Source organism: Lissotriton vulgaris, unplaced genomic scaffold, assembly GCF_964263255.1.
Source record: "Lissotriton vulgaris unplaced genomic scaffold, aLisVul1.2 SCAFFOLD_534, whole genome shotgun sequence".
Classification (NCBI taxonomy): domain Eukaryota; kingdom Metazoa; phylum Chordata; class Amphibia; order Caudata; family Salamandridae; genus Lissotriton; species Lissotriton vulgaris.
Window position 1 is genome coordinate 224,956 of NW_028252845.1, and position 12,320 is coordinate 237,275.

Here is a 12,320-nt window from a genome sequence, read left to right on the forward strand (position 1 = left end):
TTACAATAAATTTTATTTAAGTATTAATTATTGGAAAAAAAATTAAAAGCCATTGTCATTTGTAATATCAATACATGTAAGCCATGTAAATACAACACATATTGCATTAAAAATGCTATAGGTGTCACATTTGCGAAAGTTATAACTATTGGCATTGTAAATGACACAGCAATTAATTTTACTATTTTCAAAAACAAAACATAAATACAAAATGTGTAATTTACAATACCAATAGATCAAACTTTCCTAATGCGAGACCTATTGCATTGCAAATGCTTGTTTTTAAGAAGGGGGCTGTGTGGCAGAACTCCTCTTTCCTTATTTTGGGCCCTGGGGACCCCATCCCCCAGTGCCTGACCCCTATTTTTTTTATTTTTTTTTAAAATGGAAGGGGGACGCGTGGACCCCCTCCAGAGGCCATATTCGGCCCCGGAGACCCGATCCCCGGGGCATTGCCAGTTTTTTTTAATTTAAAATGTATTTGGAGGGGGGCAGCGTGGCCCCCTCCTCAGGCCATTTATGACAAAAAGGAACCCATCCCCAGGGCCGGCCTTTGCGTGTTTATTTATTTATTTATTTTTATTATGGGGGAGGGGGGCCACCAGGTACCTCCAGTAAGGGCCACAGAGCTGCATCGCAGAGAGTTGTAAAAAGGAGTGTGGCCTGTGCCACCTCTCTGCAACGCAGCGCAGGTGCGCTTACTGGAGGTACCTGGTGGGCTAGTTGACCCCCAGGGACCCTCAGGATTGAAGAGGAATTAATTCCCCAACTTAAAACGCACCACAGGGCGTGTTTGCACATAGGTCACCTCAGGCCCCGCCCCCTCACTTTACCACTGTGCAAACGCATCCTGTGGCGCGATTTAAGTTGGGGGATGAAGTCCCCTTGAATCCTGAGGGTCCCTGGGGTCCAACTAGCTCACCAGGTACCTCCAGTATGCACCAGGGAGCTGGGTTGCAGTGATGTGTTCATAGGCCAAGCCCCTTTTTACACCTCTCTGCAACGCAGCTCCCTGGCGCATACTGGAGGTACCTGGTGGGCTAGTTGGGCCCAGGGACCCTCAGGATTCAAGGGGACATAATCCCCCAATTTAAAACGCGCCACAGGACACGTTTGCACAGTGGTGGATGGAGGGGGCGGGCCTGAGGTGTCATGTGTGCAAACACGCCCTGTGGCGCATTTTGAGTTGGGGGGATTAAGTCCCCTTGAATATTGATGGTCCCTGGGGTCCAACTAGCTCACCAGGTACCTCCAGTAAGAGCCACAGAGCTACATTGCAGAGAGGTGTAAAAAGGGGTGTGGCCTGTGCCACCTCTCTGCAACGCAGCGGCGCATACTGGACGTACCTGATGGACTAGTTGACCCCCAGGGATCCTCTGGATTCAAGGGGACTTAATCCCCCAACTTAAAACGCACCACAGGGCGTGTTTGCACACATGTCAGCTCAGGCCCCGCCCACTCCCTTCACCACTGTGCAAACGCGCCCCGTGGCGCGTTTTAAATTGGAGGATTAAGTCCCCTTGAATCCTGAGGGTCCCTGGGGTCCAACTAGCCCACCAGGTACCTCCAGTCAGTGCCACAGAGCTGCGTTGCAGAGAGGTGTAAAAAGGGGCAAGGCTGTGAACACCTCTCTGCAACGCAGCTCCCTGGCGCATACTGGAGGTACCTGGTGGGCTAGTTGGCCCCCAGGGACCCTCAGTATTCAAGGGAAATTAATTCTCCAACTTACAACGGGCCAGGGGGCGCATTTGCTGAGTGCTGCAGGGAGGGGGGCGGGGCCTAGTCGAGATACAGCTATTTTTGTAAAAGAAAATTAAGAAGGGGGGCTGTGTGGTCCCCCTCCTCTTTCCCTTTTTTGGGCCCTGGGGACCACATCCCCCAGTGCCTGACCCCTATTTTTTTATTTTAAAAAATAAATGAAAGGGGGCCGCGTTGACCACCTACAGAGGCCATATTCGGCCCCGGGTACCCCATCCCGGGACATTGCCAGTAGTTTATTTTATTTAAAATGTATTTGGAGAGGAGCTGCGTGGCCCCCCTCCTCAGGACATTTATGGCCCCAAGGACCCCCATCCCCCGGGGCCGGCCTTTGTGTGTTTTTAAAAAAAATCTATTTATTTTTATTATGGGCGTGGGGGGCCATGTGGCCCCCCCTCCCTGGCCACTTCTGGCCCCGGGGACCCCATCCCCTGGGGCCTGGTCTCTTTGTTGGGGACTGTGGGGGGGAGCCCCAATTTCCCCACAGTCCCTGCCGGCTCCCAGCGTCCTGCGGGAGCCGGAATTGCTTTTCCACATGGGGAGCTGCTAACATGCAGCTCCCTGTGTGGAAAAGCAATTTGGTTTGGACTTTGGAAGAGAGAGCAGGTTTCCTGCTCTCGCTTCCAAAATCCAAACCAAGTTTGCTATGACAGGGCGGGAGCCGCAAGGCTCCTGCCCTGTCATAGCAAACAGCAGTGTCCTGGGGTGGGCACCTCGGGACTCTGCAGGAGCCGGCCCCGGGGGGTGGTTGTCCCCAGGGCCATGAAGTGCTCTTGGAGGGGGGCCGCGCTGCCTCCCTCCCACCCATTGCACAGCCCCTGGGAGGTCGTGGTCCCAGGGGCTCGGGGGTCCGTGACCCCCAAATTTGAATTTTAGTGCCCCGGGTATGTGGCGGTCTATCTCTCTCTCTATATATATGAAAGTCCTTGCTTTCTTCAAACTCTCCTCCAGGACAAACAAGAGTGGACACAGGTTGAGTGCTTGATTTTTCAATTTTATGTACGCACAAACGATTCCGCTGAAAAGCGTTTCGGCAGTTGCCTGCCATGATTACATGACAACGTTGTAAGCTTTGGTCGCCCTATTTAAAGTGACAGTGCACAATAACCAATTCATAGATATAGAAAAAATACTAAATGTGCAATATACAATGCTTGCTCAAATGCACAATATAAATAGTTTAAATACATTTATAAAAGGTCCCTTGAAGGCATATAAAATGTTTCATGAAATTGCAAAGTTTAACCATTGATACAGATCAATACTTTCTCCACGGAATGTGTTGCATTAATGCATTGAAAACTGTCAACATTTCAATCCATATTTTATCGGCTAACTTTAACCCACTAAAGTGCAATAACATACTATGTGCTTCCTACCTCCTAGAAGTGCTAGATATCTAAAACGCTAGTGCTTAAAGTTATTTTTTAATACATATCCATTATCAGTAGCATCCAATAACGATATAATATCTCATTTTTAATATGGGATACCCTGATATTACAAGTAATGTGCAAAGAAGTATGTGCAAAAATAGGGCATATATATATGGATATATTTCGTTTTTCCGCTCCTTCATTCTTTGATCATCCGTAAAAGGCAGACGATGACCACAAATTTCGTGCAAATAATGTAACTTTATTCAGCAGCCATTACGCGTTTCGGCCCGTCTGGACCTTGATCACGTGTCATACGCTGCCTGACATTCTTTTCTATTTAAAAAGGTGCTTGGTAATCAGTGATAAATCATAAAAAGTAAAAACATACTCCTGCACTTTTCATATTGGTGGGTGAATAACTCGCTTATCATTAGTTGCTCTAAATAAATCATCACCATCCTGACAATCATGATTTGAATAATAATGTTGACTTGTCTGTAAAGTTGAATAATGCCATATTCATTTTTATCATAAATATATGCAAAGCAGAAACAACTTTAAATAATTCTGAAAGCAGTTTCTAAAAAAGTTCGATAATTTCATTAATAGATGTATCGTGCACAAAAAGATAAATATCAAATATCAGACTTAATGTATACTGGCACACCTATAAACATTTTGTATACCATTAGCCTATTTCAAATGGCTCGTAATTGTTGATACCCCCTCCTTAGCAGGAGATCGAATAAAGTGCAAGTGCATAGTGCAAAGAAAATGTGCCTCCCTTCTGTTTACCTAATAAATTGCGTGCTTGCAAATTTTCTTTAAAAAACACTATTCCTATGGATCAGGTTGGACTGACAGCCAGAAGCTGTATAGTGCTTGGACTTGTGTTGTTACATCCTCGTATAAATACGTTGAGGTGTTCTAAGCAATCCTCATTCCCTCTCTCGCAAGCAAAATCTGTAGCAGTGGTGTTATGTTACTCATTGATGTATCCTGAGTGTTCTAAACATCGGTCTATGAATCAACTAAACAGGGGTAAAGGTAAAATGAATGTTGGGGGGTGGCAGTTGGAAGACCTAGTACAGGCTGGTAAAGAGATTCTCAGTTGTATTGAGGCCTCCTGGAGACATACAATCCAGATTCAAAAGAGATCGGGTCTCTAATTTTCAAAGAGTGCCTTCTCTATCACCTCCTCTTCTGATAGCTACCACTGTGTCTATCAGGTAATATCTCAGATGTTCCTAATTGCTCTGATGTGTCTCCTTAAAAAATGACATGCTACTGGTACGTTGTGTCCTGATTTATGATGGTTCGTATATGTTGCAAAATTCTCTTATTTGCCTGCAATTTGGTGCTTCCTCCATATTTAAGATTGCAGGAGCACTATACTACGTATATGGCAAAGTCTGTTTTGCAATGCAAAGATTTCTTGATTTTGTATTCTTTATTGCCAAACTGTGTAGTGTATGATCTTTTATTAACTCCGTATTGGCATGCTTTGCAACTCTTGTACTTCACGTATCCCTTGGGTTGTGGCAACCATAAGTGAGATTCTGTTGTCTCAGGGGTGCTTCTCACCAAACAGTTGCTCATAGATGGAGCTCGTTCATATGTTATAGAGAGGGTATGTGGCAGATGATCCACAGATTACGGAGGTCACTTAGTACAATTGGGCAGTTATGCCTCATAATGTTTTTTAATACTTTGTCCTGTTTGCTAAATGCCAAAATGCATCTGACATCACTCCCTGTGTCATTATGCCGTTTTGATTTAATTTCTTAAAGGGTAGACCTGCATAGACTCATAGTCTTCCTGATAGCTGCGTCAATTGTTTCTTTAGAGTAGCCCCATTCCAAGAATCTCTTCTTGCTAGCCGGTAGTGCTAAGTGTAGATCAGTTGACATAGTACAAACTCTTTTTAATAGCATAATAGCAGCATTTCCCCGTAGAGAATGCTTTCTATCAGGTGCCGTGGGTGATGGCTAGATGAATGCAAAACTGAATTTCGTGCAGTCTCTTTACGATACATTTTTGTTTCTAATTTATCTTGGAGTATGTATACTTCCACATCTAATAAATGTATCACTTTGTCGCTGATTGTTGCTGTAAATTTGAGTTTTAGTTCATTGATGTTAATGGCTGAGACAAATTCTTCTGCTTCAGTATAAGTCCGATCCCAAATAATAAACAAATCATCTATAAATCTCAGCCACAATTTTACATTGTTTTCCATGTGTATTTTGTGACTGACGCCCAGTACCAGATCCTCCCACCAGCCCATGTGGAGATTCAGGGGCGATGGAGGTGGCGGTTCTGTGGAAGATGTGGTGCGGGCAGGAGTCCGAGTGTGCTGCAGAAGGAATGCTCTTCATGGTCTAGAGAGTGTTGTCATTGGTGAGCAGGATCCAGTTCAGCAGGATCTGTTGGGGAGTTTTCACATATGGTGGTGGCAGGGGTGATGGGCAGGTCTTAGGTGCCAAAGCTGTCATAGATCTGCTTCATCTTGAGGTGGAAGTAGGTGCTGAGTTTGTTGCAGAGGTTTTGGGAGGGTGTGACTTCTGTGGTCTCACTTTTGGGTCTAGTGAACTTCTTGACGATGGAGAAGAGTTCTTTGCTGTTGTGTGCGTTGGCGTTGATTCTGTCTTGGAAGGCTGTTTTGAGGAAGGGGTGGTGTGCAGTGACTACGGCTTTGAAATCTGCATCAGCTTCCAGGGTTTTGTTGTTCCTCCATCTCTTCTTGAGCCGTCGACCGGTGTGTCTGGACTTGTGGAGGACGGCAGTGAACCAACTGGCTTTCTTGGAGTGTTGCCTGCCCAGCGCATTCTTGAGAGACTCCATCTCGTCGGAGCAGTTGGAGATCCAGCAGTGGAGGTTGCGTGTTGCGATATTGGCTTCTATGGATGTTAGCGGTGTGGTTGTGCTGAGGGTGACACTGAGATGTTCCTCTATGACCTTGTTCCAGTTACAGCTGGGGAGGTAGGTTTGGTGGTCGGTCCAGGGGAGTTCGGAAGTGCAGCTTAAGTGATGTTTTTGCTGGTGGAGAAGATGAGGTCAAGTGTGTGTCCCGCTGCGTGGGTCGGAGAGGTGACTATCTGCTTGAGTCCGATATTGGCGATGTTCTGCAGAAGGGTTGCTCCGCTTGGAGGTGTATGTGGTGGTCTTTCCTTGAATTCCAAAGTATGGCAGTTGGTGATTAAATCTAAAACCCACCTGTCCGTTGATATTGATTTCCATTGTAGCAAATAGTTCGTGATTTTACCCCCAATTGGTTGCTCAGGGTGGTAACTGGCACCATTACCTCATCACAGTTTTCGACCAATGTCCTGTCCTTGGGAAGTCTACGTCCTTCTTGGTGTTTGTTTGTTATAAGATACGGTTGGTGGCTGTTACTGATACCGATATGGTTGGTATCCTTCTTTGTTAGACAATAGCACTTTTTCTCTTTCTGCTCACAAAGCATTCTCCTCATTTGCAAAGCACCTAATGATCTTGCTACATCTGTGTCGCTCTTTATTGCCTGAAGGGCATCATACACATGTTTAACGAATAATGCTTCTTCAGCATATGGCACAGCCAAGATCTTAATTTGAACTTCTGGCCTGAACAGAGTGACCTTCAGCCATCCCAGTCTGTGGGGAACAGCCACTCCCGCAAGCGGATGAAAACATGTAGATTCGATGCACATCGCTCAGCCTATCATCTCTGAGGAAGTTCTTTCACCCTCTTGCAGAATCCATATGGCCTCCAATTTTATATCCCCAGGTAAGCGATCTATGTATGTGGTATTTGTCTGTCATTACAGGCAAAAATAGCCAATGGATTGGCAACTTTAACTGTAGGGATCTGATATGGGTGTAGACAGATTCTTGGAATGGCGTTCAGCTGCTTGCATTATTACTGAGTCTGTTTTTGAGTGCCCAATTAAACATTTTGAACTTTCTGACGCTTTATATTTCTTATGCAATGTGAGTAAGACAGCACAGACCATAGCTGGGTTTTTCATGATTTTTATACCTACCTCCTAAATAACATTCACAGTGCCCTGACTGATTTTCTAGCAGGCTCTTTAAAGTCAGACAAAAGGCAATATGATTGCTTTATAGGCATTGGTATTTCAATCTTTCTGCAGCCTTTTCCATCAGATTGTGAATTTCTCCAATGTTGTCAAGAGAATAATGCAATTGTTGCGAGGCTGGTGGCGGTGGTGCTGGAATCAGGTAGTCATCCCATTTGTTGGGTGTGGCTTGATCATCCAGTACTTCACCTTCCACTCTATATTCATTGGAGGATATTCTGTCATCCTGCGTGGTTTGATGCAGGTGCTCTCTTGAGTGTATGAGTCACTGGAAAGTTAAGCAGTGTGTGTGGAGTAAGAAGTTGTACATGAGGAGATTGCGGAGACTGCATTGGTTCTGTTGGAGATGTAGTATGTGTAGGTACTGGGAACATGCTCTGTAAGTCATTCATGAAAATCCTTTGCACCTGCACCTTTTCAAAGATCATCTTTTCAATGGCATTTCAATGGTCTCGTAACATTAGGAAGATCATTACCAAGAATTAGAAAAAGGAATACGTTGACAATAAACCTGCAGGAAGTTACAGATGTTTCATTTATATACACTATAAAAATGTTATGACTGGTAGCAATGTTGTCTATGCATGCCAAGTGTACAATAAATCCATAACAAAATATGCAACATGTGACAGTAAAAACTGCATTTAGGCACTCAGGACTGCTATATGTAGGAAAGACAGAACAACAATGAAAACCAGGATTTTAGAACACAACAGTATTATTAGGAAACACAGTAAATAATAAAGTGTATCTGTGCATTTTAATGAAAATAAACACAACATAATTCAGTTACAATTCCAAATACCTGAGATTATTGAATCAAAAGTGGGCATTGCCATGCGCAAGAGACTACAACAGAGAGAAATTGGATTGATAAAATGGCTCAACAACCTTTAACTGAAAGGAAGGAATGATTGCATTGAAATAACTTGCTTTTTGTGACTACAGATCTTTGTATGGCAATTGTATTGTTCAACTAATGTTATACTTTGTCATCATTGGTTTTTTGTGATGGATGAATAGTATGACCTCAAATGCAAAATATACTGCTAACACTAGTTTAGAATATACTACAATTTGGTGAATATATGACGTATCTATGAATGCCACAGAAGGTACCTTTTTGAATAAATGGATTGTGTTGCATCACTATTGGGAATTAAGACGTTTTATTCTCATTTGGCATCAACACACAATGACAGATACACAAACATTTTTAACTCCTTTGATTAATTCGAGGATCTTTGAGAACTCATAGTTTACATCCCCTTTACATCATGCACTATGATGGCAACTATAGAGGCGATTGAAATTCCTGTGGATTCACTGTGCATCATGATGCTAAGTGTCTTAGAAATGGAATATGTGATGTTACAATGCGGTCGTGAGACTGCGTTCCGTTACGTTGTAGTTATTACAACGCAAGTCGTTACAACAACTTGCGCAGTAGGGTGCTGGACTTAGGAATAGTATGATTTACTATTCCAACTCCAGCCTACGTAACAGTAGGGAAGATGTTGGAATAGTAAATCATACTATTTCTTAGTGTTTAGCGCCATCCAGCCCAAGTCGTTACGACTTGCGTTGTAATGACCGAGATGTAAACATACCGCGGTGTAACGACCGCTCTGTAAAGGTCGTTCACCTATAAATACCTTATATTGGCGCCAAAACACACACACCAGCGGTTTGCGCATCCCCTGGGAGCGGTGTTGCAGCTCTCTGGAGATTAATCAAACATAGGTTGAACAAGTGCACACAATGATGCAATAGATAATATTCTTCAAGCACCATTTTAGAGATCGAGTATGTTGATGATGCATGTGACACAAGTAGATGAATAACTCATGCACTTGATGAGCTCCCTTTATATGGTAAATGTGTATAGTAAATGTTATAACCATCACTTCACTTTCATACTTAACTTACATCATTTCAATAATTCATCAGATTAGGGACATTTTTCCCCCAATCGCACAGTCAGTATCATAATTGACATCAGGGGCCTGATTCACAAAGAGCATCCCCACTCTTGGCAGAGACCCCGCAGTCGTGGGGGAGTCTCCACACTTGGGTGGAATCTCCGTAATGAGGATTCTCATTGCAGAGATCCAGCCAGAGTGCGGAGACTCCCCTGTAAATGTGGGCCTCGGCCACGAGTGCAGAGACTCCCCTACGACTGCAGGGCCTCCGCCACGAGTGCGGAGACTCCCATGTAACAGTGGGCTCCGGCCACGAGTGTGAAGACTCTCTTATAACTGTGGGCCTCGGCCACGAATGCGGAGACTCCCCTATGACTGCAGGGTCTCGGCCACGAGTGCATAGGCCCTTTCTGGATCAGGACCTATGCTTGAACAGGTGGTAAATGTACTTATCCCACAACAAGAGGGTTTGAAGATTACGATAGTGATGACTGATTAACGATCTGATGGCTAACCCACATATGATTTGTTGAATAATCTAGTGTTTTTTTAAACCATAACATGAACCTAAAAAATGACTGGTCAGTGAGACAATTATTTGAATGGAATAAAGAAAAAATGTTTACATTTATAAAGTGTACATGGAGGAAATCATTTGAGCTTCAGTGAAGCAAAAAGTAGATTGTGGACCCTGGGACTATTCTCAAATGAAGGACAGCTTATTTTTTCTTTATCAAAGTGACATGGAACAGGGAGCATTAAAGGAACTCCCATACTAATATTCCTTCTGATGGTTTACAAAATTGAGCAAATTCAGGGCAACAAGCATAAAAAGTGGGTACAAATGACAAAAGAATTTGTTTTGCAAACTTACCTGTCTTCTGCAGGAATAATATAGGCAAACTTTGATTCCACCCATTGCACTTGTGACTCTTCGTGGTCTTCGAAGTCATACTCATCCAGATAGCGCTCATCGGCCTCCTGCTCATTTCCACCGCTGCCTTGACCTACAGAATAGACATTTGCAGTTGAGGAGCAAGATAGTCTTACGGTCTGTAGAGCATCTCAGTAATTAACCTGCTAGCAATATTGATCTTGTCTTCAATTCCCAGGAACGTTTAGCATGAACCAGCCATGTCTTTCAAAGAGAGATTATGTGGGTTATTTAAAGTAGGCTGGTATCAGGATATCAGTTATCTATATATGGCCTCATGTTGAGTTGGAAAATTGTTTCTTTTTGGTCAGTGGCGCCTCAGGAGCCAAAGCTGATGGTACTGTCTAAGTAGAGAAGTAGCCGCTGCAAGAGCTACAGCTTGATAGTATCAGAAGAGCCGACATTAATTAAGGATAGCACAAACGGTCTGGGTAGGACAATAAGAATACTGTCCTAGAATTGCTGGTAGAAAACGCTTAGCACCTCAGTGGCAGGCATTGAAATTTACGTTTTTCACAAATAAACCCCCGCATTAGTAGTTTGTCCTTAAAAAACAACAAAACATGTTTCTTCACATGCTGAGATGAGCAGGTGGACCCATCAGCCACTCAGCCATGAACAATGTCACTGAACAACCTCCCAGCTTGTCGAAGGAAGAACTTTCTATACAGAAAGTTCTAGATTTGGCAAGTGGACCGCGTCAGCAGTGTCTCAGACATCTTAGTGGTCTGCCAACCCTAAACAACCACTCAAGGCTGGATTTGGACTTGACTGGTAAAGGGAAATGTTCCAATTCTGGAGGAAGTTTCAAGGAAATTTGAGATGCTGGATTTTCTTCACCAAACTGCTTGTGTATATATGGATTTTCCACCACAATGACCATTTCCTCCAAATATCCTGTGTATTCCCCGGACCACACAACTACAAATCAGGTCCACATGTTGGACATTTTTGTTAGGGCGGACATTTGATCTGCACAGATTCATTCTTGAAATTGTAAACTGTCATTATCATCACATACTTTTCATTAAGAACAAGAAACGTGTTGCATCTTAAGATTTATATGCATGATCAATCAGATAACACCACGAAACTTGAATACAAACAGGAATCATAGCCATTGACAAACTGTGGTATCTTCCGTTCTTTTAGAAGGCTACCGCATTTGTCACCCCTGCCCCCACCGTCACCTTGGAACGGTGTGGTGACATCATTCGAATGTCACCACGGACAGCGTTCTAAGGCGAGCGCCGGCGGTTGAGTGAGCGGAATTGATGTATGCCGTTTAGCTGTGGCTGGGGTCTATTACTGTTTACTTCGTGACAATAAATCTCATTTATATAACCAACACCTTCGAGCTTCTTCATTGTTGGCAGATTCTACACTGGCGACGAGGACAAAAGTGAAAAGCTGACAACGTATGACCCCAACACGCATCGAGTTCATGGACAGACGGGAACACCGCAGGGTAAGGAAGAGTAAAGAGAAGCAAGAACATTAACCTCGCCGAAAGCGGAGTACAGCGGAGATATCCTGACAGGAAAAGGAGAAGGAAAGAGTTTAGCGCTTCAAATGGAATGCTGACTGGTGAAAAACGCAGCGAGGAAACTGTTTATAACGTGCAAAGAACTGCACATGAGGTATGCCAAGGTCGTAGTTCATGGTGAGTGAGGCGGAACAATTAACTTGGTGTGACTGGCATGTGGTGAGCTTAAAGGTTACCTGGCAGCCGCAGCGTGATGTCCTTGTTGGGACGAAGATTGTGGCGGAAGTGTTCTAGTGGATCAAGTGAACCGCTGTGTGGCACGGATGCGAGGAGAAAGGAAGCGGAGGTGCGCTGATGAAAGGAAAGAGCACCCGAAAGTGTCAAAGCAAGATTTGAAGAGAGACTGCTGTGGTCTCGAAAATTGTTGGGAGGTCCTAATGTGACTGTGTGCTTGTCAGGAAAATACAAGAAGATGCAGCGGTCGCTGAGGACATCTGCCAAAGATTACAACGTGTGAGAGGGATTAAAGAACTCATCGGAGGCAATAACCCGTGGGGGTTGAAAGACTGTGTGCATCGAAAGCAAGTATTTATGTCATCCGACAGGAAAAGGAACTGTAGGCAGCTCAATGAGACTATTTTCTTGATCATAAAGATTGTACCAGGTGAACCTTAGGGAGAAACAGCGCCATCTAGTGGACTCTTTATTCTTTAAAGCGCTATTAACGATGTCACACATGGAACGCTTGCTAGTTTAGGAA

The 12,320-nt window shown here is 44.0% G+C and overlaps 1 protein-coding gene across 1 annotated transcript in view; it reads right to left on the minus strand.

The window, feature by feature from the left end:
- Positions 1 to 12,320, minus strand: part of LOC147661249 (NFX1-type zinc finger-containing protein 1-like) — an 805,409-nt gene that overhangs the window by 136,158 nt on the left and 656,931 nt on the right. Inside the window, exon 17 of the mRNA XM_086951201.1 lies at positions 10,015 to 10,147. Coding sequence (XP_086807327.1) covers positions 10,015 to 10,147 — 133 coding nt within the window. The remainder of the gene's footprint in view (positions 1 to 10,014; positions 10,148 to 12,320) is intronic.